The sequence below is a fragment of the Zea mays genome, chromosome 5, assembly GCF_902167145.1.
Source record: "Zea mays cultivar B73 chromosome 5, Zm-B73-REFERENCE-NAM-5.0, whole genome shotgun sequence".
Taxonomy (NCBI): domain Eukaryota; kingdom Viridiplantae; phylum Streptophyta; class Magnoliopsida; order Poales; family Poaceae; genus Zea; species Zea mays.
Window position 1 is genome coordinate 4,045,532 of NC_050100.1, and position 25,666 is coordinate 4,071,197.

Consider the following 25,666-nt stretch of genomic DNA (forward strand, 5'->3'; position numbering starts at 1 on the left):
AATGATATCCTGCTTAAGTGCTTGGGCCCAGATGATGCTATATTAGCCATGGCCGAAGTACATGAAGGAATTTGTGGTACCCATCAATCAGCTCCAAAGATGAAGTGGTTGTTGCGAAGGTCTGGTTTTTATTGGCCTAGTATGACAGCTGATTGTTTCAAGTACTACAAGGGGTGCCAAGTGTGTCAGAAATTCGGCGACCTACAGTTGGTCCCTGCAGCCGAATTACATCCTATCATCAAGCCTTGGCCATTCAGAGGATGGGGATTAGACTTTATTGGAGAAATTCATCCTTCGTCATCAAAGGGGCATCGGTTTGTGTTAGTTGCCACTGATTATTTCACCAAATGGACTGAAGCCGTTGCTCTAAAGAACATGACGCACAAGGAGGTAATTGAGTTCATAACTGAGCATATTATTCATAGATTCGGCATTCCCCAGACCTTGACTACAGATCAAGGTACTTCTTTTATGTCAAAGGAGGTACGTGAATTTGCTGAATTATACAGAATTAAGTTGCTTAATTCGTCTCCATATTATGCTCAGGCCAATGGATAGGCCGAGTCTAGTAATAGGACGTTGATTAATTTGATAAAGAAAAAGGTATCTGATAATCCTAGACATTGGCATAAGATTTTGTCTGAAGCTTTATGGGCTCATAGAATATCTAAGCATAGTGCTACTAAAGTATCTCCTTTTGAGCTTGTCTATGGGCAGGAAGCAGTGTTACCTGTGGAAATAAGTTTGAATGCTGTCAGGTTTGCCAGACAAAATGATCTAACTGCTACTGATTATTATAATTCAATGATGGATAATATTGATGAGGTGACCGACAAGAGGATGATAGCTTTGGGAGCAATAGAAAAGGACAAGATCATGGTAGCCAGGGCCTACAACAAGAAGGTCAAAGCAAAATCATTCCAAGTAGGAGACTTGGTGTGGAAGACCATTCTACCTCTAAGGAATAAAGACCGAAAGTTCGGGAAATGGTCGCCAAGCTGGGAGGGTCCTTATAAAGTGAAACAGGTGATGTCTGGTAACGCTTATTTACTACAAACATTACAAGGCAAGGATTTACCTAAGGCTTTGAATGGGCGTTTCCTCAAACAGTACCATCCTAGTATGTGGCAAGATGCCTAAGAAAACCGATGTGATCACATCGAGTTAGTTGCTTTTGGTTCGCCCAGCTCCACCAAAAGGCAGGGGGGCATATGTTCGAACCGGTTTTGAGCCGGCGGACAGTCCGGCCCTGAGGCCGGACGGTCCGCGGTCCGGACGGTCCGCGCCTGTGGGCCGGACGGTCCGCGCGTGCGCAGAACAGATTAGGGTTCCGAGTTTTGTGCTACGGTTGTTAGCTATATTCGCGGGATTAGCTCGGAATCAGTTGTGTAAAGGGTCCAGCCCCCCTCCTCTATAAATAGAGAGGTCTACGGCCGATTTGTAATCATCAACAATCGAATCAATACAACTTTTACTCGCATTTTATCCTAGGAGTAGTTCTAGTCTAGTTTAGGTTTAGCCACTCGATCCCCAAATTCTTCGTCTCTCTTCGGCTCTACGCCGATTAGAGGAGTCTAGGTCGGCCGGCCCGAGCCTAGACACCACCTAGGATCTCTACTCCCCGACGGGGTCCCTCCCGGGAGCGAGATCCAGGCGCCGTCGGCGATCTCCCGCCGTCCCTGCGTACGCGCGGACCGTCCGGCCCCAGGGCGCGGACCGTCCGGCCCCAGGGCGCGGACCGTCCGGCCGTCAGGCAGGAGTCCCAGCTGCGCACCAGGCCGCGGACCGTCCGGCCCCAGGCCGCGGACAGTCCGCCCTTGCGCAGAGAGCACCACCGCGCCTCGCACCAGGCCGCGGACCGTCCGGCCCCTGCGCGCGGACCGTCCGCCCCTGTGCAGAGGGCACCGCCACGGTTCTTGTTGAGTGTTTGGCGCTCCGAAAAGGCGTCAACACATATATTGCACAGAAATCTGTTCTTGTTATTCTGTACAGCCATTTAATTTTACACAGAAACTAGTCAAACATGTGAGATGAAAACAAGTCATTGAGGCTAAATGAAATGTTTAACAGGTCCAGGTTCATTCTGGATAGATGGAATGCCAATTGCCAAGCTTCTTAACTCTTAAGCTACAAGTATCTACAAGTATATGATTTTTTTAAACAACAAGAAGTAGATGCTTATTTTATTACACATCAACAGCAGAAATTCATAACAAATGCATTGGAAGACCCAAAACCGAACCAATCATTCACAAAGTTAGAGGTAAACTCCAGTCGGATGACGGAATGCACCCGCCTAATTCTAAGAACGAGGGGGCTGCCTAGGTTTTACCTGTGGAGATGTCAAGAACACAAGGAGTTAGAATGGTTCGAGCCGCCGGATCGTAATACCCTATGTCCACTGTGAGTTGTATTGTTGAGCATGAGTCTGAGCTTTTGTGAGCTGTGAGTGAACTCAAGAGAGCTTGTCACGTATGTGTCCTCCCTTTTATAGTCCAAGGGGGAGCACATAGGTGCTGAGCCCCGACAGGTGGCCCCAGCGATCTAGTATTAAATATGTGCAACATGGAGCAGTAAGTGCAATGACAGACAGAGATCTTCTCCTCGACCGTCGTGCAAATCATCTGACCAGGTGTGTTCTTCGCCCTATTTGCCGACCTATGCCTGCCTCGAAGTGTACCCAGTATGCTGACGTATGTAGGGGTCGGACACGCTAATGTGCGCGGGAGTTAATGTGGCGAATGTGTGCTTGCTGTCCGAGCCAACGACTGCTCATGATGGCGCCGCACACGCGCACGGCACAAAGACACAACACAACCGTCTGTCTCGGTATCACATGGTGTATTGTACAAGGCTTGCACGTGACGCTGACACGCAATTGCCCGCATTGGCAACACACAGAGCGGTAAGTCGTGCATGCGCTATCTGACAAAAAGCCTGCACACATTAAATGCGGGCGACGAGCTTGCTTCTAACCGAAGGCTCCTGCCATATGCCTACGAGCCACGTGGCGGTACCGGACCCCAGCCCGAGCAGAGAAAGGGAACCAAGGGCGCTTGTGGCATCAAGACTTGGGTCTCACCGGCCAGGGATCCAGATGTCAGACGAAAAGGTTCGGATCACTTGTGTGGGGGTCCGAACGGTACACGTGGAGGTACAAGACCCGTCCATGGAGTCCAGGCCCCATCCGTAGGTAGGATTGGACAAAAAACCCGTTACCCGACTCCCGAACCCAGATTTCCCAAACCTGGACCCAGAATTCCGGGTACCCGAAGTTAGTTTGGGAAATTCGGGTATGAACTCTAGAAACCTGAACTTATTTCGGGATTTTCGGGTTTTGTCATGCGGTACCCGAACTACCCGACCCAATTTTGCAATGTTGTGTTTTGCAGCCCAGTCTCTAGCCCAGCCCACAGGCGAACAGTCAGTGGTACAGCGACTCAGCGGCCCAGTCCCACAGGCGGAGAGCGTAGAGTCGCTCAGCCACAGACCCTAGCCTCCTCAGCGCCCGCCGCCCAGTCCTCAACCACTGCTCGCCTGCTCCTATGGCGCGAGCGCGACTGCTCTTGCTCGGCTGCTGCTCCTGGCCTATATGCACTCCGCTGTCAGTTGCCTAGACCCCTAAGGCGGAGGCCCCGACGGGCAACGGCTGGCCAGCGTCGGACTCCATTGCATGCCACACTATGTTCTGCAACTTCTCCCAACCAGAGTTGTAGAGCAGGCGCAAGTTCCCATGTGTGTTTGTTGCCATAGTGCTTCGTGTGAAGTTGGTTAAACTAGACCATTATGTGGCCGCATTTTTCTAGATTATAAACATGTTAATATGTATTCTGTGTTGTATGGTTCTTGAGACCGGGAGAATTGGGAATACCCGGTACCCGAATCCGAAATTTCGAGTACCCGAAATTTCGGGTAATGATTTGTTCGGGTCCATTTCGGGTAAGATTTTTCAGAACCCGAATTTATAATTACCCGAAATACCCGACCCAAATTTTCCGGGTAACCCGATTGCCCAGGCCTATTCGTAGGGGTCCAGACCCGTTGGTGTAGTCTCTGAGCATTTCCCCTTCCGGGACACGTGGTAGCACTAGACCTACTCCTAAGTCGGGAGCAGGTCCGAGGCCAGCGATCCTGTCAGACAGGTCCAGTCCCGGGCCTGGCTGCTCAGCTCCTTAGTGCGTGGCTAGAGCTAAATACGTGGGTCTCTGTCTTGACGCAGTAGGAGAGGGTACCCTAGCTACGGGGTATTGACCATATCCATTAATAGGACCAATTAGTAGGTGCTTTTCAAATTTAAGGTCATGAATCAGCCTATTAGGGTTCCAAATAATCTTCCCAAAGCTTCCAATTCCTAGATAAACTGAAAACTGTGTATAGTAATAAGCACCAAGAATTGATGAACCAGGTTTGGAAATGCATGATGCTCGACGCGGCTCAAAGGGCTGATTCATCCTATGGTTTTGCACAAGAATGCAAAGAGATTCACACAACTCATGATAGACTTGCTAAAGTTTCTACCATGTTTGACTAGTTTGTTCTCAGAATTTATCAAGGAGGACCTGAATGAATTATAGAGAAACACTAGTACCGTACCAATGTTATAAAGTGCAAGCTCCCTCTCTGGCACATTTGGCTTCACCACCACGTACGCCCTCAGGCTGCACGGTGACGAGAACATAAACCTGAAATGGATCACATAGAGCTGTAAGGGGGCAAAAAACTGAATGCCATTGAGATTCTGCAGGCAATGAACAGATTCAGCTCAAACGGCCGATCGACATCCAACACTAACCGGGCTGCTGCTTCAGCCTTGAAAATTATCTTCTCCGTGTTGAGCAGCCTCCTGTTCTTACCGCCACAATCGTCCACGAGTCTAATGGAGAAGCTCGACGGTATCTACAGGACTACAGACACGGACACGACCGTCAGAGACACGAACATGCTGCAACGGTGAAAGTGAAACTGAAGTCCCTACACGTTTTCTTAAAATTCGAAGCTCTCACGGGAAAGGGCACCGCACCGATCATACGGAGGCCGGGTAGGAGATCATTCTTGACTTCGTACCACGCGGACGGGCGCGGGCGCGGCCCGTCGATCCTGTACACCCGGCGGACGTGGCGCAGCGGCATGGTCTCAGCCACGAGCTCCTCGCCGACGCTAAGCGCCCTCGCCGGTTCGGCCCCCACGCTGCAGGAGGGACCGCACGGAGCTGTCAGTCAGGGCTCATGAGGGGGTGGAAGTGGAAGTGAACAGTGAAGCGGGGCGGGTCAAGGCGGGGGAGCGAGGGGGGTGTGTACGAGTGCGCCATGGTGGGGAGCAGCAGAAGCGCCGGGACGAGGACGAGGGCGAGGGCGCGGCATAGCGAGGCGTCGAGGCGAGCGGCCGCGGTGGAGACGGCATGGCCGGTGATGATCCAGTGCGAGTGTGCGACGATGGGGCGAAGAACAGCGAGATGCGTCGGGCCGTCGGGAGAGGAGAGCTGGTGGTGTGACGGTGGCGTTGTGGAGGGCTGCATGGGCCTGCAGAGTTCGAACGAGGCCAACGGCAGTACTGATGTCGTTTGGGTTTCGGCGGGGCCTCTGCCTATTCCTGTAAGTTTGGGCTGTGGTTGATGGGCCAGCACGAGCCCGGCACGAAATAGATGTCACGTAGTCCGGCCCAGCACAAAACAGAAAAAACCGGGTCAGCACGGCATGTTATACGGGCTGAGCCGTGCTTCGGTTGGTGGGCCGTGTTCGGGCCAGCCCAGCACGATTTAGGGTTAGGGAGCCGCGGTCTCGCGTCGCGCGATATTTCGGCTGGTGCGCCGTTTTCTGACTTGACGACCCCGAGCTCGCCCTCGCCCGCCGCGAACAACGACAGTGTTACGGGCCGGGTCTAGGCCAGCACGGCCCGATACAAGCCCAGCGTAATTTAGGGTCGTGCTGGGCCTACATTTTAGGACGTGAGCACGATTTAACCCGGTCAGAATGCAATTCGTGCTAGCCCGGCCCAAATTATTTAAGCCCGAAGCACGATGGACACGTGCCGGATCAGCACGGCCCGGCCCAACTTGCAGGACTACCTCTGCCTCTAACAAATTGTTATGTTGGGGGTGCACAACACTACAGTCTACAACAGTGCGCAGTGGGAGTCGTCTCCTCCCTTGCACCGTCCACCGCAGCGCAAGTTGCGACTCTCTTTTGCCGCGAAAAAAAGGAAAAAGAAGAAGTGTGGCGGTGGCACCGTGGCGCTGGTGCTGGCCCCGTTGGCGGCGGCCAGTGAGAGCTCAGCTCAAGCAGATACGGATACGGGGCAGCAAGTGGAGGAAATGCATGTTGCTTTCGGCGCCCGCGTTTGAACCCTTCCTTCCCTCGCCGCAAGTGGGATGGGATGGGATGCTTTGCTAGCGTGTTCTCCAGGATCCGCACGCATGACATCACACGCAACGCGGTGACGAGACGGACGGTCGAGAGAAGGCCAGGGCGCGTGGCCAGATCTCGAAGCAGCTCGTGTACGTTCCCGTTTCGTGCACGGCGCGGCGCGCTCGGAGCCGCGGCCTCCTCCGTTCCCTCCCGCCACGATTCCGGCGCTCACACATGGGAAATGGAAGGACGGACACTGTTGCGCGTACCGTGTTTCCGCCGCTCTGTACTTGTCACGCCGAATTTGGCGCAACAGTTACTGTACTGTGTACGTAGCGTGCCCCCTCCTCCAAAATGACCAAACAGTGGGCGTTCCGCGCTTTCCTGCCTCCACACGCACGGCACGGCCACGGCTGGGTTCGTGCGGTGCGGACTGCCTATTGCATGCAGTTCGACTCCGTTCCGTGCGTACTACTTCCTCCTCCGTCCACGTAATTTAGTTGGTTTTAGGTTTACCTTTAAGGTAAACTATTTTAACTTTGATCAATGATATATATATATAATTAACTATTTTAAACTAAAAGAATTATATATTATGATAGTCCAAGTTATGATAAATCTAGTAACTTTACTTTTAAGTTATAAAATTTTATGAAACATCCGATATAACCGGTCAAATTTGATATTGATTGACTTAGAGCAAATCTAAAACGACTAAATCATGTGGACGGATAGAGTACTTTCTGCTTTGGCATCAAAGGGAGTCTGGGACTCCCGTGGACGATTATGAACTCGATGGACTCAACTCGTCCAGACAAATTGTATGGGCCGATTCGAGCAATGTTGCTATCTAGATCGGGCCACGCCACATCCTCATGGGATCTCCTTTATCAGTTACACGTGGCACTATGCATCTCTGCGTCCCAGCTCCAAAACGTACTCCTATAATTAATTTGATGACCAGATAATTAGAGATGATTTATGGGGAGGAATATCTTGTTATTGCTATTTAGCAAGGGGATTCCTCCTCTATAGACCTCTCCATTTTCTGGTCAATGAACCAGCCTCTAGAGTTTCTTTGGCTTTAGGGGTGAAGGTGGTAATCTGAATGTTAAGATAAATTTGATCTTTTAAAATAAATATGTATGTTTTTTAGTTATCAAGCGCAATGTTACAAATGAGAATATTTTTTTTGCATTCATTGTTTTATGTGTTATTTGTGCCCTACAACAAAAAAAAAACTGAATTTGTATCTCAATCTATACCGATATGATAAATTATGAAAATATATGAAAATATATGATAAATTTAAGATTTACCTTTTATGGATATTTACAAGCTTAATACTAAAACAATAATATGAATTTGATTAGCTGATTCTATATCATATTTATTCGCAATAAAATAAAAAGATAAAAAAATTGATATCCTAATAATTACCGTTTTCATCCATCAAACCATTGATTCTAAAACACATTCTTAGACTTCTTATTTTTTAGATTTTGCAAGTGTTTCAATACAAACACACACATATATAGGGTATATAGAGATTATATATTTTCGAAGCAGAGCAGGTCTTGAGAATTTTGGGGCCCTAAACGAAAAGCTATATAGAGGCCTGACGTATATAACAATGATATTATGTTTTCGAAAAAGTGACTTTTAAACAAAAAAATTCCACGAACAAATTTATAATCATGAAAAAACGGGATAGATGGAAAATTAGGAATCAAGGCAGAAAAGAAAAGTAGATGAGACGAGAGAACCAGGTGGCATGTACCATTTTGTCGACACTATGCTTATATAAACCTTTACGTTATCATAAAATTATATGCTGAAAGGTTGGAATATCAATGTTGAGGGTAGATATTTGAAATTTAAAAAAGAGTTGATTAGTAAAATTGATATTTTAGATAAAAAATGTGAAATAATGGGTATCTCGGATTCTGAGAGAATCGAAAAGCTTGATATGGAATGGAATCTGAAAAAAATCATGGAAGAAGAGATTTGTAAAAAAAAACAAACTGCTAGAGAGAAATTCATCAATGAGGGTGATGAAAATACCAAGTACTTTCATCTTTTAGCTAAAGGCCGGAAGAGGAGGGTTAGAATTCCTTTCTTAAATCAGGATGATGTACCTGTGAGTGATGCCGATGGTATTAATAAAATTGCTACTTCTTATTATAAAGATCTTTTTGGTCATTCGGTGATATCTAATATTAATATGTCTCAGTGCAACATGAAGCAATTATCAGACGTTGATAGATCTTTCCTGACGGCTCCTTTCTCAGTAGAGGAGATTAAGAAAGTTATTTTTGAGATGAAGCATAACAGTGCTCCTGGACCCGATGGTTTCCCTGCTGAATTTTTTCAAACTTTTTGGGATATTATTCAGTTGGATATTGTCCAATTATTCAATGACTTTTACAATGATAGTCTCAAAATTGAGAGACTGAATTTTGGGGTGGTAACATTATTACCAAAAGTGGACAAAGCGGCTGACATGAAAAACTTCAGACCTATTTGCCTGTTGAATGTGTGCTACAAGATTATTTCCAAAGTTCTGAACAACAGACTGGCGTGTTGTATCACAAAAGTGATAAGTGATTCACAATATGGTTTCATTAAGCATAGATATATTATGGATGGGGTCATATCGCTTAATGAAATTCTTCATGAAGTTAAAAGGAAAAATCAAAGTGGAGTAGTTTTAAAAATTGATTTTGAAAAAGCTTATGACAAAGTGAATTGGCATTTTCTTTATAATATGATGGAGAAAAAAGGCTTTGGTAGTAAGTGGTGTGATTGGGTCATGAAGATTGTGAGAGGTGGTAAAGTTGCCATCAAGACTAATGATACTCTGGGCCCTTATTTCACTACTCACAAAGGGGTGAGGCAAGGGGATCCTTTTTCTCCCCTTTTGTTCAATTTGGTTGCTGATGGTTTAGCTTGTATGATTAAAAAAGCTCAGGAGGAAGGTCTGATTGAAGGGTTGATCCCTCACATCATTCAAAATGGTTGCTGTTGTTTACAGTATGCTGATGATACCATTTTTCTTATTCAAGATTGCTTAGAAGGCGCCAGAAATCTTAAATTCATTTTATGTTTGTTTGAAAGCATGTCAGGTTTGAAAATTAACTTTCACAAAAGTGAAATATTATGTTTTGGTGATGCTAAAGAGATAGACTTTTTGTATGCTGATATTTTTACTTGTCCTATAGGTAATCTACCTATGAAATATCTTGGTGTGCCAATAGATAAGAAAAAGATTAATAAAAACCTTTGGTGCCCCATGATTGAGAAGTTGGAAAAAAGATTAGCTGGGTGGCAGGGTAGATTCTTGAGTCTTGGTGGTAGACTTACTTTGCTAAATAGTTGCCTTTCTAATGTTCCTTTATATATGCTTTCGATCTATCCTGCCCCCAAGTCTGTTATTAAAAAAATTGATTTGTTGAGAAGGAGACTTTTATGGCAGGGGGGTAAACAGTCCAAGAAATTTCACCTGGCAGATTGGGTGTCAGTGTGTTCTCCCAAAATTCAAGGGGGCCTGGGTGTTTTGAATCTTGAAGTTATGAATGACTCTCTTCTTTCTAAATGGCTTTGGAATATTGAGAATTCGAATGGTTTATGGCAAAAGATTATTGCTAGTAAGTATATTAAGGGAAAACCCCTTATTGTTGTTAAGCAAAAGCAAAATGACTCTCATTTCTGGAAAAAGCTTCTGAGTTTAAGGGACATCTTTTACAAATACTGTAAAACTGACGTGGGTAATGGTTTGAAGACTAGCTTCTGGAAAAGCACTTGGTTGGGTGACCAACCGTTGTCTAGCCAGTTTCAAGTTTTGTTTGACTTGGCTTATAACAAAGATGTTTCTGTTAACGAAGTTTTCACTTCAAATTTTGAATCCCCTACTTTCAGAAGAAGGATTGTGGGTAATCTGAAGTTACTTTATGATGATCTAATTAATTATTGTAAACAGATTTGTCTATCTGATCATGAAGATAAAATTGTGTGGTCTCTGGGGAAGAAAAGCTTCTCTGTTAATTCTTTATACAGAAAGAAAATGGAAAATCAATCTTTGATTCCATATAAGTTTTTGTGGAAATCTAAATTGTCTCATAAAATTAAGGTCTTCTTCTGGTTAGTGGTAAGAAATAAGATTCTTACTAAGGATAATTTGAGAAAAAGATGCTGGATTGGTTCTTTAAACTGCTGTTTTTGTGGGGTGGATGAATCTATTGATCACTTGTTCTTTTATTGCCCCATTGCCCATTACATGTGGAGAGTTATTCAAGTGGCCTTGAATTTGAAATCTATCCCAAAAAATATCAAAGATTTGTATGACAATTGGTTTTGTAAACCAAAAGACAAGATGGCTCAGCTGGTGTTATTTGGTTGTGGTGCTTTATTCTGGGCTATTTGGCGCACTAGAAATGATTGGTGTTTTGGGAATAGTCATTTACTTGACCCATCTAACATCATTTTTCTTTGCTGCTTCTGGTTGGATTCTTGGGCGATTCGTCAGAAAAAGAAGGAGCAAAGAATGGTGGTGCTAGGAAGCAAGTTAATCCGAAAGACGGCAAGTGAAGCTTTCGGGAGGGCCTTGGGGTGGTGTCCTCTTGACAGGCGGATTTCTGGATGACAAGATGCTGAAGCCGTGAAACCTTGTTGGGATAGTTGTCTGTCTTTTGCTGGCTAAACTGTTCAGGTCTTTTGTGGCTTCTGCCTGTCTGGTTTGTTGTAAATAAGAAAGTCTTATGTAGTTCTTCGTAGGCCAAAACTTTCCCTGTTATCGTAGTCTCTTCACTGATCTAGCGATAGTGGTTAGAGTCTAGATAACTTTCTGGCCGTGGCTGATCTTTTGGTGGTTATACCGCGTGTGTGCGGTTGTTACATACTTTCCTATTTCTTAATGAAATAGGGGGCTTCGCCCCTTCGTCAAAAAAAAATCATAAAATTATATGCTTATCTATATACTACTATATTAAGTAAGAACCTAATGTGGCCATCTGTTACTACCAAGGCCACACCATTCGCGCTGACACTTTTGATCCACCCTAGACGTTCATCTCGGCACCGTGCTCTGTGGCCCCACGTCGAGCGCCCCGCGCGCTCTCTCAGCTACTGCTGCAGCTACCACACCGCGCAAAAAAAGTAGTGTAGAGTGAGCACTCGAATCGACGTCTTCCTACTCTAGAAATTTGAGGCTAATCAACAGACACACATATCTTAGTATTTAGAAATAAATAATAATTATATTTAAATAAAAATCTTAACAATTATTTATACGATATAAAACAACCGTAGCCAAGCATCGGAAAACTGTGTACTGCTTATGTTAGAGGAACAGCCATGCTACAACCACATACAATAAAATTTATTCCAACTGCCCGGCTCGGCCGGCCTCAAAACAAAAGACCCACAAATCTCTGTACTGTCAGATCAGCGAAACAATCCATGTCCATATTCCACGAGACCGTGTCAGGCCAATAGTTTAGCCCAAACAATGGGAGGGCATCCCAAGACCACCCAGCCGTAGTTCAATTTTTTTTAACAAACCTCATCTGATGGTGAACAAAGTGCCCCACCGCACGGGATCCCCTCGCCCACCCGGAACAGCGGTCACAGCCGGCACGGGCCGCTTTAACCCACGTGGATCCCTCCCTTCCCGAGACTGCAACTCTGCAAGGACCCAACCCACGGGCACCGGCCCGGAGTCACCCCTCGTCCACGCCCGCAGCAGGGGCCACACCGCCACACAGCTCCATGCCTCCATAGTCCATACGCCGAGCGCACGCGGCCTTCCCGCGCCACGACCACGATCACGCCGACTCGAGAAAATTAGGTCTTTAGTTAAAAAACTACAGTTTACTTTCTATCTTATTTGTGTCTAAAAAAATAAAAATATTCAAAACACAATAAATAAGTAATAAGTGCACCAAAATACTCTTTATTATTCTTATAACATTAGTGTAACTAAAATACAGGAGTGATAATAAATAAAAATAATATAATTTAGTTTTCTAGTTACTCTTTGAAAAATTAGAGACTAAAATAATTTAGTTTAAGTTTTAGTTCTATCGTTTGATAATTTAAATACTAAAATAAAAAGGCTAATCTTTAGCTATCTTTAGCTCCTCGAACCACCAAACCAAACCTATATACGAGTATCATCCTCACGTCTTTTTAAAATCTGAGAAGGTCCAATTTACATTCGCCAACAGTGGGTGGAGGCATTAACGTTTACTCCGTTGGCCAACACGCGGCCTTTCCGTTCGTCAACAGGTTACTCCTATATAGTACTCAGAAAATTTTATATTTAAAATCAGGTGGTGAGTTTACTATAAAGTATAGGCGGGCTTATAATGCGATGGAAAGGGAATTAAAACTACCTGGAACACACGCACCGTCCCAAGTTAACCTCTCGTGCTCGGGCACTTTCTTTTTCCTTCCCCCCTGTGCGCTCGGCCGCCTCCGCCGCTGCCTCGCTCCCTCCGCGCCCACCACGGAGGCGCACGCGCGGGCGCAGCGTCCCTCGCGTGCCTCGCCTTCCGCACTGCTCTGTCCGCCCGCCTGGCTCCTGCCTCCTCCTCCTCCTCCTCCTCTAGGGTTAGGGCACGCGTCGCGGGGGCCCGTGGCGCCCGGCGCAATGCGGAGGCCGTCGGGGGCCGGCGTGCCGAGCCGCCGCCGCCGCGCGATCCAGGTGCTCGTGGCGGTCTCCCTCGCCTACGCGGTCGCCGTGCTGCTCCTCGAGTCGCCCCTCGTGTCCACGTCGCTGCCCGGGGCGGGGGCGTCCGCCGCGGCGTCGCGGAAGCTCCACCTCGACGGCGCGTGGGAGGGCGCGGGACGAGCAGCGCCGGCGCGCCCCGCGAAGCACCCGCACAGGGAGACCCTCTCGGCGGACGCGGGGCGGGGACGGGCGCGCCGGTTGGCGGGGATCGTCTCTGGCCTCGAGCTCCGCCACCTCAACTCCACCCGCTCCGGCTCGCTCCGCAAGGTCGCCGCGGAGGCCGCCGAGTCAGGGGCCCGCGTGTTCTCCGACCTGGAGGCTCTAGCGACGGCCTTGACTTTCTCGGGCGATTCGTCAGGGGAGGAGGAGGAGAAGAGCAAGTGCCCGCACTCGATCGTCCTCAGCGGCGACGAGTTCCGGGAGAGGGGGCGGGCGGTGGAGCTGCCGTGCGGGCTCACGCTGGGTTCGTATATCACGGTCGCCGCGACGCCGCACGAGGCGCACCCTGAGCGGGATCCTAAGATCACGCTGCTCAGGGAGGGGGAAGAGCCGATCATGGTGTCGCAGTTCATGATGGAGCTGCAGGGGCTCAAGACGGTGGACGGCGAGGATCCGCCCAGGATTCTCCACTTCAACCCCCGCCTCCGCGGCGACTGGAGCGGCAAGCCGGTGATCGAGCAGAACACCTGCTACCGCATGCAGTGGGGCACTCCGCTCCGCTGCGATGGCTGGAGGTCCCGTGCCGACGAGGAGACTGGTCTGCACCCTCCCACTGTCACCATATAAAGTATTGTTAAGTTACTGATTGCATTGGCCCAAGGATTTTATTCTGATTGAATTATTTTGCAGTGGATGGGTTGGCCAAGTGTGAGAAGTGGATTCGGGATGATGAAGGGCGGTCCGAGGAGTCGAAAACATCATGGTGGCTGAACCGGCTCATTGGCCGTACGAAGACCGTCTCCGTTGATTGGCCATACCCATTCGTGGAGAACCACCTGTTTGTTCTAACTCTCACTGCTGGATTGGAAGGTTACCATGTGAATGTTGATGGACGGCATGTGACATCATTTCCATACCGCACTGTAAGTGGCTCTCGCTTGTACATGAATGGATGGGGAATGCAATGCAATATTAATATTGGTGCACTGGCGTCTGTGTTTGGCACTTATGTTAACTTTTGTCTCTTGTGGTGTTGGTAGGGATTTGTTCTTGAGGATGCTACTGGCTTATCATTGAATGGGGACCTGGATGTGCAATCAGTGTTCGCGGGGACTCTGCCCACTACACATCCTAGCTTTTCTCCACAGAAACATCTAGAGTTGTTACCCAGTTGGCAGGCCCCTCCCCTTCCAGACGAACCAGTTGAGATTTTCATCGGTATCCTGTCAGCAGGCAACCATTTTGCTGAGCGTATGGCTGCAAGAAAGACATGGATGTCTGCTGCTCAGAAGTCGTCGAATGTTGTGGCCCGTTTTTTTGTTGCCCTGGTACATCTTCAAGACCAAACTTGAGTACTTTTATTTTTGTTGGACTTGTGCTGATTATTTTTCTTTTCTGCAGCATGGCAGAAATGAGGTTAATGTGGAGCTGAAAAAAGAGGCTGAGTTTTTTGGTGACATTGTTATTGTCCCATTCATGGATAGCTATGATTTGGTTGTTCTCAAGACAATTGCCATATGCGAGTATGGGGTATGTCTTAGAGCTTTCTTTCTTCAAAATTTGCTACTATGAAGTCGCTATAAGACACTTTGTCACTATATACTATAATGAACTTGTTCCCTCAGGTCCATGTTGTATCTGCTAGATACATAATGAAGTGTGATGATGATACTTTTGTTAGACTTGATTCAGTAATGGCTGAAGTGAAGAAAATCCAGAATGGTGAAAGTCTCTATATAGGGAACATGAATTATCACCACAAGCCATTACGTGATGGGAAATGGGCTGTTACTTACGAGGTAGACTTACATATGCCCTTTTTCCTTTCATTGATTGAAAATGAACATGTCGTGCACACTATGTTGCTTAGGCTTTTTGCAGCAGATCGTGTAAAATAGGAGATTTGTACTATATATTACATTGTTTGCAAAGTAAAGTTTGAACTAGGGAATGAGATAGGATAGATGCTAGATACAGCCTTAGTGAACTGTTAGATACAGGGTATTTGATCTGTCTGAGTATTAAATAACACCAGCAATAGCAATCAAACTTGTACCCCTAGTAGTGTCTAAATTGTTCATGAAACCTTGAAATCAGGTTAAAATTAATCATGGTACCTTGGTGTCAAATTTACTGAATCTTTCTCCTTTTCAAAGGAATATAATAAGGTTCATTTCTGGAAATATATCACAGATGACATAACTGAATGAGTCAATGCGTCAACGCTACATGGATAACAATGAATTTAGCTCCATAAGTTGAATTGTCTAACTAACTATGGTTCCCATGGAACAAAAGCGGTTCTGTCAAGCTGTTTCCTGTAAATGTCTTTGTGCTATTTGGCTTCTAATTTGTCTGTACTTTTGGCTTGAACAACCATGTATGTTGGCTTATGTTTCATATGCATTATGGAAGCTGCTGTAGCCTTGAATCTTCTAAACTTCTCTCAGTTTATAGTTTTTTATCTTTAATCAATACCTTTTTCCATTGTTAAAATTATGAGTTTATTTTGTGTTGCAAACACATAAGACTATTGCTGAAATTGGCTTGCTATATGCATGTTCATCAATAATTACTGAAAGGTTGATTTTGTTACTGTATGTAGCTTCTGCTCATACTCACTCCATTGTTAATATACCCACTATATTCTACTTGAATGATGTAATGTTTTCATAACTTGACCGTGTCTGCATTCAATTCAATGTAACGAAAAAGAAACTTAGTCTGTACAATCAATATTTTCACCAGCAAATTTGACATAACAGATTGGTTATTGATGTAGGCATTACACTACTACTGTTGGCTTTTGTTGTTGTTGAATCAGTATGTACAAAGATATCTTACCCTCAAATATGACTGCAACTTTTGGCCTCGTAATAAGTCACTTTTGTACCATACTTGTGCCTGCAATGCAGCACTTAGCAGAGAGTTATCATCTACCTCTATGGCTCTACCTTACTTCACTTTGCTAGTCTATGAGAGATGCCTTTTATTTATCCTTTTCTACTTCATTATCTTACCAAGTGCCCCTTTTTTTAACGCATGCGTTTTTGCATCTATGCTTATATTCCGCGCTTTACAGGAATGGCCAGAAGAGGATTATCCCATCTATGCAAATGGTCCTGGATATGTTATATCCTCTGATATTGCAGGTTCCATTCTATCGGAATTTTTAAAGCATAAATTAAGGGTAAGCTCAGTTGACTGCTTTTGATTTGCATTTCATGACACATATGGTAACTTATTTAAACAATTTGCAATAACTGGCAACCTACCTGATTATATTTCCCTCCAGAAGTTCATAAACAACCACCATTGACTACTCTGCCACTAGATAGCTGGACGCTGGTACATGGGTTTGTAAGATGGGACATGATGGTGCTGACAAGAGTCTAAATTTCATTTCTTGCTCTGCAGCTTTTCAAAATGGAGGATGTGAGCATGGGCATGTGGGTAGAGCGGTTCAACAACACCAGACTTGTTAAATATGTCCACAGCATCAAATTTTGTCAATTTGGATGCATAGATGATTATTACACTGCACACTACCAATCACCAAGGCAGATGTTGTGTTTGTGGGACAAACTGCAGGCTGGAAAAGCCCAATGCTGCAATATGAGATAGCAAGAATGGATGTGGTGGTACTGGTAAGCTTTTCTGTGGTGGTAGTGCCCATCCTAATTCACGAAGGAGTTGAGAACCTAATAGCCCCAAGATTAACTTCAAGAATATTGGCTGGAAATAAATTAAGCCCTTGAGATGACTAACAAATGGACATTTAACGGAATTCTTTTGGTATAGCTGACCAGGTGGTGTTTGAGCTGGAAATGGAAACAAGGGGAACAGACAGCAGCCTGTAACGCCTTTCCCTCTTCTTTTCTCAACGTATAGACCGAGTTCTTTGAGCAGTATGAGACCTGCTTGGGGACTTGATTTGTAAATGGAACGGTTAGAAAGCTTAGTTAAATAACTGTTACTTTTTGGCACCATTGGCTGTGGTTGCTGTCAGACAACCCAGCTGGTACACATGAGCGATCTTGGTGGACAAGAATTTTGCTGTGTAACTTCTCTTAACATGGTCATAATTTATGATTTGATCAGTTGGTGGATGTATCACTATCTCGCGACTTCGGCTTTATGTTTTTTCCTCGACACTGTTTGGTTTAATATCCAAGGCGTCACAACATGCCTAAATTTATTAGTCAAATTATCACATCTTGGGCAGGAAACCAAACAGATTTTTTTTGTCACTGCTTCAACTGATATGAACTTTTATAAGCTATCTTTTTGTGCAAAACCGATCTTTTGAAAATAGTTTTGTCTACGGAGCTCTCTTTAAATCATGCTCTTACATGAGAATGGATTGGGATAAAGCTGAAAATAGTGGTCTACTGTCCTGTTTGCTAGAATACAACATATGTGAGCTTTTATGAGCTGTTGTTTTTATGAAACATATCTTTTTAAAACAGTTTTGCATATGAAGCTCTTTAAATCATACTTTTAGAACCTGTTCAGTAGAGTGGAGTTTAAAATACAAGATGTGAAAGATAGAATGAATAAGCTGTTGGAGTTAATCTTACATAAAAATGAGAATAGAGTGAGATAAAGCTTAAAACAGTGGTCTATTGCTTAAACAGTAGCTTGTGTCGAATGTAAAATAAAAAACAAAGCACCGGCTGCAGCTCCCAATAATAGCTTTCAACGGCTTCAGCTTGTGCTTGCCTCCTATCATTTCCCGCACGTGGAAAAAGGGGTCTCTGGTTAGTGTACGCGTTCAGGAAGAGCACAGATGATGCGGATACGAAAGAAAAGGACGTTGCCTCTACCCATATCTTAAATATGGGCACCGCCACCCTCTCTGAGTCTCTGTTCTCCCCTTCTTTCTCGTTTTCACCGCGCGCAAGTTGCTGGAACTGAACCTCCTCCATGGACAAGCTTGTCGCTTTATGTTTTTTTTGTTACTCTAGCATTGATACTAATTTATGTGTGTTGAGATGGATTAAAGTATAAATTAGTTTAAGTTATACCCTAATACACTTCAATACATGTGGATTAATATTAATACTAGAGTATCCAAACTAGGCCGGAGGGATCGTGTAATATGCATCCGCATGGGACACCTGCGGGAAATAGCCTAAGGGCCTGTGTAGATATGGCAAGAGGGAAATAGATCATGATCCCTGTTTTCGCGACGAAAATTTCCCCACTTAAGATTCCACAAACGATTGCGGAGGGTATTTCTTCACCATCCCTATGGGGATAAATCTTCGACGAGGATCATGTCCCTGTTTAAATTATATTTAGACGAACATACTTGGTTTGTTATTAATGAAAAACATTATCACATATACACATTGTAAAATGTAAGAAATGTACATCAAAATAAATATATTTGTACAATATGTGATCTCTTGACAAATTAATTATTATTTTGTATTAATTATTACACGAAAATATCGTCACATACAAATTTAACGGGTCCCCACGGTTAACGAGCATAGGGGAATCCTCATTTATCCATCGGAGGACCTGGGGAAGAAACTAGTGAACTCAACATGTGATGTAGTAAACTCAACATGTGCTGATGAGTTAATTGATCTAGTAAACTCAGCATGGGATGTATACCTGATGAAATCTATTTTTTGACTGAGTGATGCTTATTGAATCTTACAAATCCCTATCACCTCGGGGAGGTAAGATTTGGTGGCTTGACGTTTTGATATGAACGATCTGCCTAGTAGCATTGCTAGTGCGAGAGTAAGTTTATGCCGATATGTAATCAAATGCAAGCTAGAACTGCATCGAGAGGCTAAGTATGAAAAAAAACTATACAAACAACTATTTATTAGGGTTTTCTTATACAACACATGTGAACGGGATCGAGAAGCTACTAGCGCGGGAGATAAAGATTTTGGTAACGACTACTATACAAACAACTATTTATTGCAAGCATGCAAATAAGATTTTTGATCCGTTAGATCTAGATCCAAATATAGATGTAATCGTGATTTGTTAAGGTTTTTTTATAAGGTTACACGAGTTGATGGTGAAAGAGTTTAAATGTTAAATATAATATATCTAATGGATACATACTCCCATCAACCGCTAGCAAGGAGGATGCCGAGTCAGACCAACTGTTTCTTACAGCCCAGCAACTGTGCTTTCGTCCCCTGATAAAGCTCGAAGATTTCCGGTCATCTTGTTGCTAACTTGGAGCTGCAACATCAACTGCTTATTTCCTCTGCCAGACTGAAGGTACCGAGGTAGGAGGGAAATGTTGGAGCAATTCGGCGGCTTCTTGCTCGAACTACGGTGTTCTAGTTTTTTTGTAATTTCAAGAACAAGACACGTAGCTCGTTGTTATCATTGCCTTCTGGACGGACAAAAGGTAATTTATCAGAGTAGATTCACCAGCCACAGCCCACAGTTGATCCGGTTTCTGGAAGCTGTTATCCAGTGCTCAATATTTCAGGGTTTGTTCAATTAGAAGTGGATCGAGGAGTATTGTAGTGGATTAAATCCTCTCTTATATAAATTTATATAGAATGAGATTTAATCTCCTCAATTTATCCCTAACCGAACAAGCTCTCAAGCGGCATTGAAACTGCATTTCACTTCTATACATTTTTATATGAAACTGCAAAACTTTGAAAAAAATCAGATTGTTGACACAGTTTTTTTTTCTGTGCTGAACCTGTTCTGTTGTTAAGAAACCACATCAATGGAGTGCAATGCATTGTATGTGCCTTCCCTGATGATCCAGTATTTCCTTTTGACTGTTGCCCTTTTGTCGATTATGCAAAAAGCTTGATGTAATGGCAGTAATGCTGTGCATGGTTTCATGATCGGCCTATTCTGCTGGTTTGGTCTTCAAAGTTTGTTGGTATAGAAATTGAGTAGACAACAGAGTTGAATCGGTAAAATGTATGCCAGTTCTTTTGTCTGTTAGGTTGATTTGCGTAACTCAGTCATGGTTATTGAAATGTTCTACACCCTTCATCCTAAAATACTATTCGTTTTAGCTCTTAGTTTTTATGTTAATATTTAAATGGATGATGATAAATCTAAACACATATATAAAACACATACATTAAGTATTATATGGATCCATTAATTGTTTAAAATAAATTTTAAATTGAGATAGAGGGAGTATAAAACATAAAATTGGAACAAAGTCATTAGTATTACAAAAAAAGTCTAATAGCCAATAATTGTTTAAGCTATACAAACACGTAAACAAAACCTCTATGCAATTTTTAAAACATGTGATCTTTAGTAGAAATCACAACAACACACAAGCTACTAACTAAAGTAAGCAACCCTAGCTAGCTAAACTAGTGAAACTAAGAACTAACTAATTTACCACTAAAACTACAACTAGCTAGAAGTTACTCTACCAAACAACTACCACACAAAAAATAAATGCAAGTGAGAGCACAAACAGCAAACTAACGAGAGCAAGTGATTGACACAAAATTTATCCCTGACGTTCGACTCCTTAGCGTCAACTACGTTTTCATTATGGCAAGTCCTCAAGTGATGATTTGTACACTAATCAGTATGACAAGCTAGACTTTCGTGTGCTATAGGAATCAATCGAATAGTCCACTATAGCTACAACCAGCCATGAGCATTCTAATACTAATAGAGTAGGCAATAATACTAATAGAGTAGGCAATGACTGCTAGGCAATCAGTCCCTAGGTGCAAGCGAACCTCTTGTTTCGTTAGATCATTATCCATACGTATGCCACATTTAACATTTAAACCCTTCTATCACTAGCATGGGTAGATTTATAAAACTCCCCTAACAAACACATGATTGTATTTATGGTTGAATCATGATCTAATGGATCAAGAGGCTCACTTGCACACTTACACCTAGAGACTGCTTGCGTAGCCGTCATTGCCAATAGAGTATGCCTTTTAGCCTTTGTACACTATAAGATGGGATCAAAACCTCTCATAATATCACTAGTCGAAGGCAGAAAACGTTCACCATTGGTTCTATATTTCTATCTGAGTGAGAGTGATGACCGGGAGAGCCATTGAGACCTAAATGGCCTTCTGAGCAGGACCTTGACTATCTTGGAGGCAACATGAGCTAGTTAGCCTAGCTCACTCGCACTCAAATTATACTTAGTTCCTTAGGCTATCTCCAACATTTTACCTATCTTTATATCCATATTCAAACTCTACTATACGAACAATGCATTTTACAATAAAAATAATTATTAGGGTGACCATATGAGTGAACTACAGGATACGGTCTTATCGAGGTGTGAGATACCATCACTTGGACAAATGTAAATGAGAACGAGACAATTATTGTACAATTAGCATTTTTTTATAAAAAATATGTATTTAGAGTATTCAAAACTTTAGACAAGAACGAGAGACAAAATTTAACCTGGAATCTAAATTCTAGCACCGTGTATTTTATCCTTTATGTAAATGCTGTTATTTTACTTTTACATACATACATGCTTATTATTATTACTATTACATATAATTAAACATTTTTACACATATACATAGCTTGTGCCTCGGAGGCAATTTTCTTTAAGGCTGTTATATTTTTCTAGTTAGATACATTAAGAATCTGTTTAGAATTGGCCCGTTAGTTTTATTTTATGTTTTCATTTAAACAAATATAATTTTATAGGCTTTGGTTTAGAAAAAAAAATGGAGCTGAGAGTTTTGGTAGAGTTCTGCTACATGATTCTCTAGCTCTGAGAGCTGATTTTTTAATAAAGTGATTCTGAGTCTACCGGAAGTAAATCTATTTGACGAAAACCATTTGACAAATATGTTGTGAAGTGATTTCTGAGGGGTTAAAATGAGGAAACCAGGTTAGTATAAAGTAGAGACTAGATTCACTTCTATTATGAATCAGTTTAAATTTTTATCCTTTGGTTTTACGGGGGTGATTCTCGTGTAGTAGCTATGCCAAACGTCTCCTTATACACTTTTCGATTCTCCTCTCGCTCTTCCGTTTCCGCTCGTTTGGCGGCGTTTCCTGACTCCTGGTCTCCCTACGCAATTCCAGTGGGCGCCGCCGCCGACCGAATCCAGGTGACCATCCATCCCACCTCTCCCTCTACTCACTGACGCCGTCTCTACAATCTTTTTTTACCAATAAAAAGGTAGAGAATATAAGAAACCGTCACGACCGCCTCCGCCGTGCTCTTCCATCCGTTCCATGGCGCCGCCGCTCGCCCTGCTCCTTCTCGCCGCCATCGTGCTCTCGCGGGCCGTCTCCCACGCCCACGGCGGCGGCGGCGGCTTCTACGACCCGGCGAGCGTCACTCAGCTCTCCTCGCGCCCCAGGTGAAATCGTGAAGCGGCCTTTTTCTGCCTCTACGGCTGCGCGCGGCGTGCGGTCTGCGGTTTCACAATCTCGGTCTGGCTGACGGCGACAAGCGTCTCGCAGGGCGTTCCTGTACAGCGGCTTCCTCTCGGACACCGAGTGCGACCACCTCGTCAGCCTGGTGGGTTGGGTTGGGGTTGGGTTCGCGAATCGGCCTTTCTGCAGCGCCGCCGCGCGCGTCGTGGCGATGATCAGAGGCGCGCTCACGTACGGAGCCGTTTCCATTTTGCTTTCTGTTGGGTTTCAGGCGAAAGGCAGCATGGAGAAGTCGATGGTGGCGGATAACGACTCCGGGAAGAGTGTGGCGAGCCAGGCGCGCACCAGCTCCGGCACCTTCTTGGCCAAGCGCGAGGTAATCAATCTCCTGTCCTCATTGCCATGGCAATGTGCACAACTGACTGCCATTGCTGCCACGGACGCACGGTGGTAGAGACTCAAGTGAACATGTAAACAAAAAGCATATACAGCCACCCACAACTGCATGCCAAACACAGCTTTGCATCAAAATACTCCAAACAGTTACTGATGTGGGGCACTGATATATACTTGTTCATGTTGAGCCCACCCCAACCAAAGGATGAGATCGTGTCTGCGATTGAGAAACGCGTAGCTGCTTGGACATTTCTCCCGGAAGGTAATCTGCACTGGGTCGTTGTTGTTTGCTCGTGCATGCATCTAGATGCGCATTCTCTGACGGCTGATGCTACGGTTTCTGGTCCAGAAAACGCCGAATCACTCCAGGTCCTGCGCTACGAAACCGGCCAGAAGTATGACGCCCACTTCGACTATTTCCACGACAGAAACAACCTGAAGCTCGGCGGCCAGCGAGTTGCGACCGTCCTTATGTACCTCACAGATGTCAACAAGGGTGGAGAGACTGTATTTCCAAACGCTGAGGTACACGACACACTCGGTTCTGAGACTGCAATTAGAGCGAGTGAGTGACTGACCTGACTTGACCAGGAACGTATTGCCTGCTTTCAGGGAAGCCATTTACAGTACAAGGACGAAACTTGGTCGGAGTGTTCAAGATCTGGCCTGGCAGGTATCTTCTCCGAGCTGATCTGCCTCTATCGGCATTGACGATTTACTGTTCTGAGGCTGTGCTCTTCTCTTCCCTTCTCCTTGCAGTGAAGCCAAAGAAAGGAGACGCGCTACTGTTCTTCAACCTCCACGTCAACGCCACAGCCGATACAGGCAGTCTCCACGGGAGCTGCCCGGTGATCGAGGGCGAGAAATGGTCGGCGACGAAATGGATCCACGTCAGGTCGTTCGACAACCCCCCAGACGTGAGGACGGACGCGCCGTGCTCCGACGACAAGGAGCTCTGCCCTAGATGGGCTGCTATCGGGGAGTGCCACAGGAACCCGACGTACATGGTTGGGACCAAAGACACTCTCGGGTTTTGCCGCAAGAGCTGCGGGATCTGTGATGCTTGAACGTGCATGTTTTGGGGGTAGATTTTGATCCCATCATGTTTTCACTCTCTCTGCTCATAACAGATGAATCAGTAACCTAGTGTAATGCGAATTTCGGTACAGTCGCCTCCATTGGACTGTTTCGTCCACCAGATGTTCTAATACTAATGATCTAATCATCCTTTACCAACATGTTAGTCCACTAATTGTCGCAATTACAAAAAAAAAAACAAATATAGAGCTTCCACATGTGGCGACGTGTTCCTCCCATACATCTTGGCCCACACCATTGGGCCCCTATCCGTCGGCCTGCTAGCCCGCAGATGTTCAGCTGCTAGCCAGGCAGGGGACGGTCCTTCTCCCCCTGGGCCTGGGCCCTTACGAGACGCCGGGTCGGCGTTTTCATCGCTCGATGCTGACTGTGGGGGGATGGTTGTGGAATCAAAATCGTAGACTTATTATTATCTTGGTGGCGCCAAATCAAAATCCTTCGCGACGACTTCGCAGCAATAGAGAGCGACAGAGCGGGGCCTGCTTGCCTTCTTTTCCGCCGCCACCGTCGCGCCTTTGGTCCCCGTGCTCTTCTTCTCCGGTGGCAACCGGCAAGATATCAATTCTCGAGACCTACTTGCAGTCCAGAGCGGTTGTCAGAACCTGACCTCCATTATCTTTTTTGTGTGGAATCTATGTTTTTTTTTGCTTGCAGTGAAATCGGTGTAGGGTTATAGTAATCTTTATATGATCTACAACTAAGGTATAGATGAACTAATGTTTAGTTTAACTAAAATTTAGATAGGATGGTTTTAGTCAGGTGTGTTTATATACATGGACTAAAACTGAACCAAAAGTAAAAAAAAAACATTTCCTTCTAGTTTACTTTAGTTCACATTTGCTAACCAATAGATTAATGCCTAGTTGGAGTGAAAACTAAAATCCATTTCACTTGTAGTTCACATGTTTAGATGACTAAAATTTAGTTGAGTGTATCCAATGTAAGCGTGAGAAATGTTCTGCACCCAAGCGGATTCATGTGAGACAAAAAAAAAAGCATCAAATACCACGCAAAGCGAAGGACGACGCTCTGGTCCTCTGTATGACAAGAGCGAGATGTGCGTGTCATGCGCTGCATCAGGCTCTTACTATACGCGAGAATAACCCAGCCTGTGCAGGTTGCAATTCGCAGAGGATTCCCATCCCATCTGGTAGATGGTAACATGCAGCTTGGACACTGACGCTGACACTCAGTTGCATTACAGATATTTTGGACACGAACTGGCTACACGAATCCTGAATTTTACCGCAAGTTTGGAGATGCTGTAACTTGTGGTTTACTGCGACAGCGTGCTGGCTCGAGTGAGACTGTTCCTGCAGCTCGCTTTACTGTTCTGCTGTCTAGCTTCACAGTGGGTTTAAGGACAGCGGCCGTGTCAGCCCTGTCTCCAAAATAACCAACTCCTTTGGCCCTTTCCACAATATAGAAGCCCTTTGGCCTCACTCAGTCAGTCCCCTGCTGCCCCCCACCCCAAGCTTTGATCTGCCAAAGAAACCCTGCCTGCCTCCTGCACAAGAGCAAGGAGAGAGAGAAACAAATGTATGCTGTTTGGCCAGTCACTTGATTCCATATGTAGTGGCACCAGCATGAAGGA

The 25,666-nt window shown here is 44.9% G+C and overlaps 2 protein-coding genes and 1 long non-coding RNA gene across 6 annotated transcripts; 2 read left to right on the plus strand and 1 right to left on the minus strand.

Moving 5' to 3' along the window:
• Positions 1-1,914: 1,914 nt before the first annotated feature.
• LOC103625797 (uncharacterized) lies at positions 1,915-5,260 on the minus strand. Its single transcript, XR_002262122.1, has 3 exons — positions 5,021-5,260; positions 4,793-4,904; positions 1,915-4,682 (listed from the first exon to the last, which is right to left on the minus strand). It is a non-coding gene; the product is annotated as an uncharacterized lncRNA (long non-coding RNA).
• A 7,478-nt stretch (positions 5,261-12,738) lies between these two features.
• LOC103625798 (hydroxyproline O-galactosyltransferase GALT6) lies at positions 12,739-17,349 on the plus strand. The gene is made up of 7 exons (XM_008646200.3): positions 12,739-13,831; positions 13,924-14,156; positions 14,274-14,561; positions 14,635-14,763; positions 14,859-15,032; positions 16,316-16,423; positions 16,651-17,349. Exons 1-7 carry the CDS (start codon positions 12,994-12,996, stop codon positions 16,855-16,857), a joined length of 1,977 nt encoding a protein of 658 aa, XP_008644422.2. The 5' UTR covers positions 12,739-12,993; the 3' UTR covers positions 16,858-17,349.
• A 4,877-nt stretch (positions 17,350-22,226) lies between these two features.
• LOC100274058 (putative prolyl 4-hydroxylase 12) lies at positions 22,227-24,211 on the plus strand. 4 transcript variants are annotated; one of them, XM_035967830.1, is made up of 8 exons: positions 22,227-22,307; positions 22,379-22,562; positions 22,666-22,723; positions 22,850-22,954; positions 23,179-23,236; positions 23,324-23,499; positions 23,566-23,647; positions 23,734-24,210. In XM_035967830.1, exons 2-8 carry the CDS (start codon positions 22,435-22,437, stop codon positions 24,039-24,041), a joined length of 915 nt encoding a protein of 304 aa, XP_035823723.1. In that variant the 5' UTR covers positions 22,227-22,307; positions 22,379-22,434; the 3' UTR covers positions 24,042-24,210. The 4 variants fall into 4 exon arrangements, with proteins under 4 accessions (XP_035823723.1, XP_035823724.1, XP_023158198.1 ...); XM_035967831.1 differs by having other exon boundaries at positions 23,587-23,647; XM_023302430.2 differs by having other exon boundaries at positions 22,241-22,562.
• The last annotated feature ends 1,455 nt before the right edge of the window (positions 24,212-25,666 follow it).

Bases quoted from the DNA above. Each gene is read 5' to 3' on its own strand.
- LOC100274058 (XM_035967830.1), top strand. From the start codon at position 22,435: ATGGCGCCGCCGCTCGCCCTGCTCCTTCTCGCCGCCATCGTGCTCTCG. The intron at 22,955-23,178 runs GTAATCAATCTC...CCCCAACCAAAG, and splicing joins CCTTCTTGGCCAAGCGCGAG to GATGAGATCGTGTCTGCGAT. The intron at 23,648-23,733 runs GTATCTTCTCCG...TTCTCCTTGCAG, and splicing joins TTCAAGATCTGGCCTGGCAG to TGAAGCCAAAGAAAGGAGAC.
- LOC103625798 (XM_008646200.3), top strand. From the start codon at position 12,994: ATGCGGAGGCCGTCGGGGGCCGGCGTGCCGAGCCGCCGCCGCCGCGCG. The intron at 14,764-14,858 runs GTATGTCTTAGA...TTGTTCCCTCAG, and splicing joins TTGCCATATGCGAGTATGGG to GTCCATGTTGTATCTGCTAG. The intron at 16,424-16,650 runs GTAAGCTCAGTT...CTTGCTCTGCAG, and splicing joins TTTTAAAGCATAAATTAAGG to CTTTTCAAAATGGAGGATGT.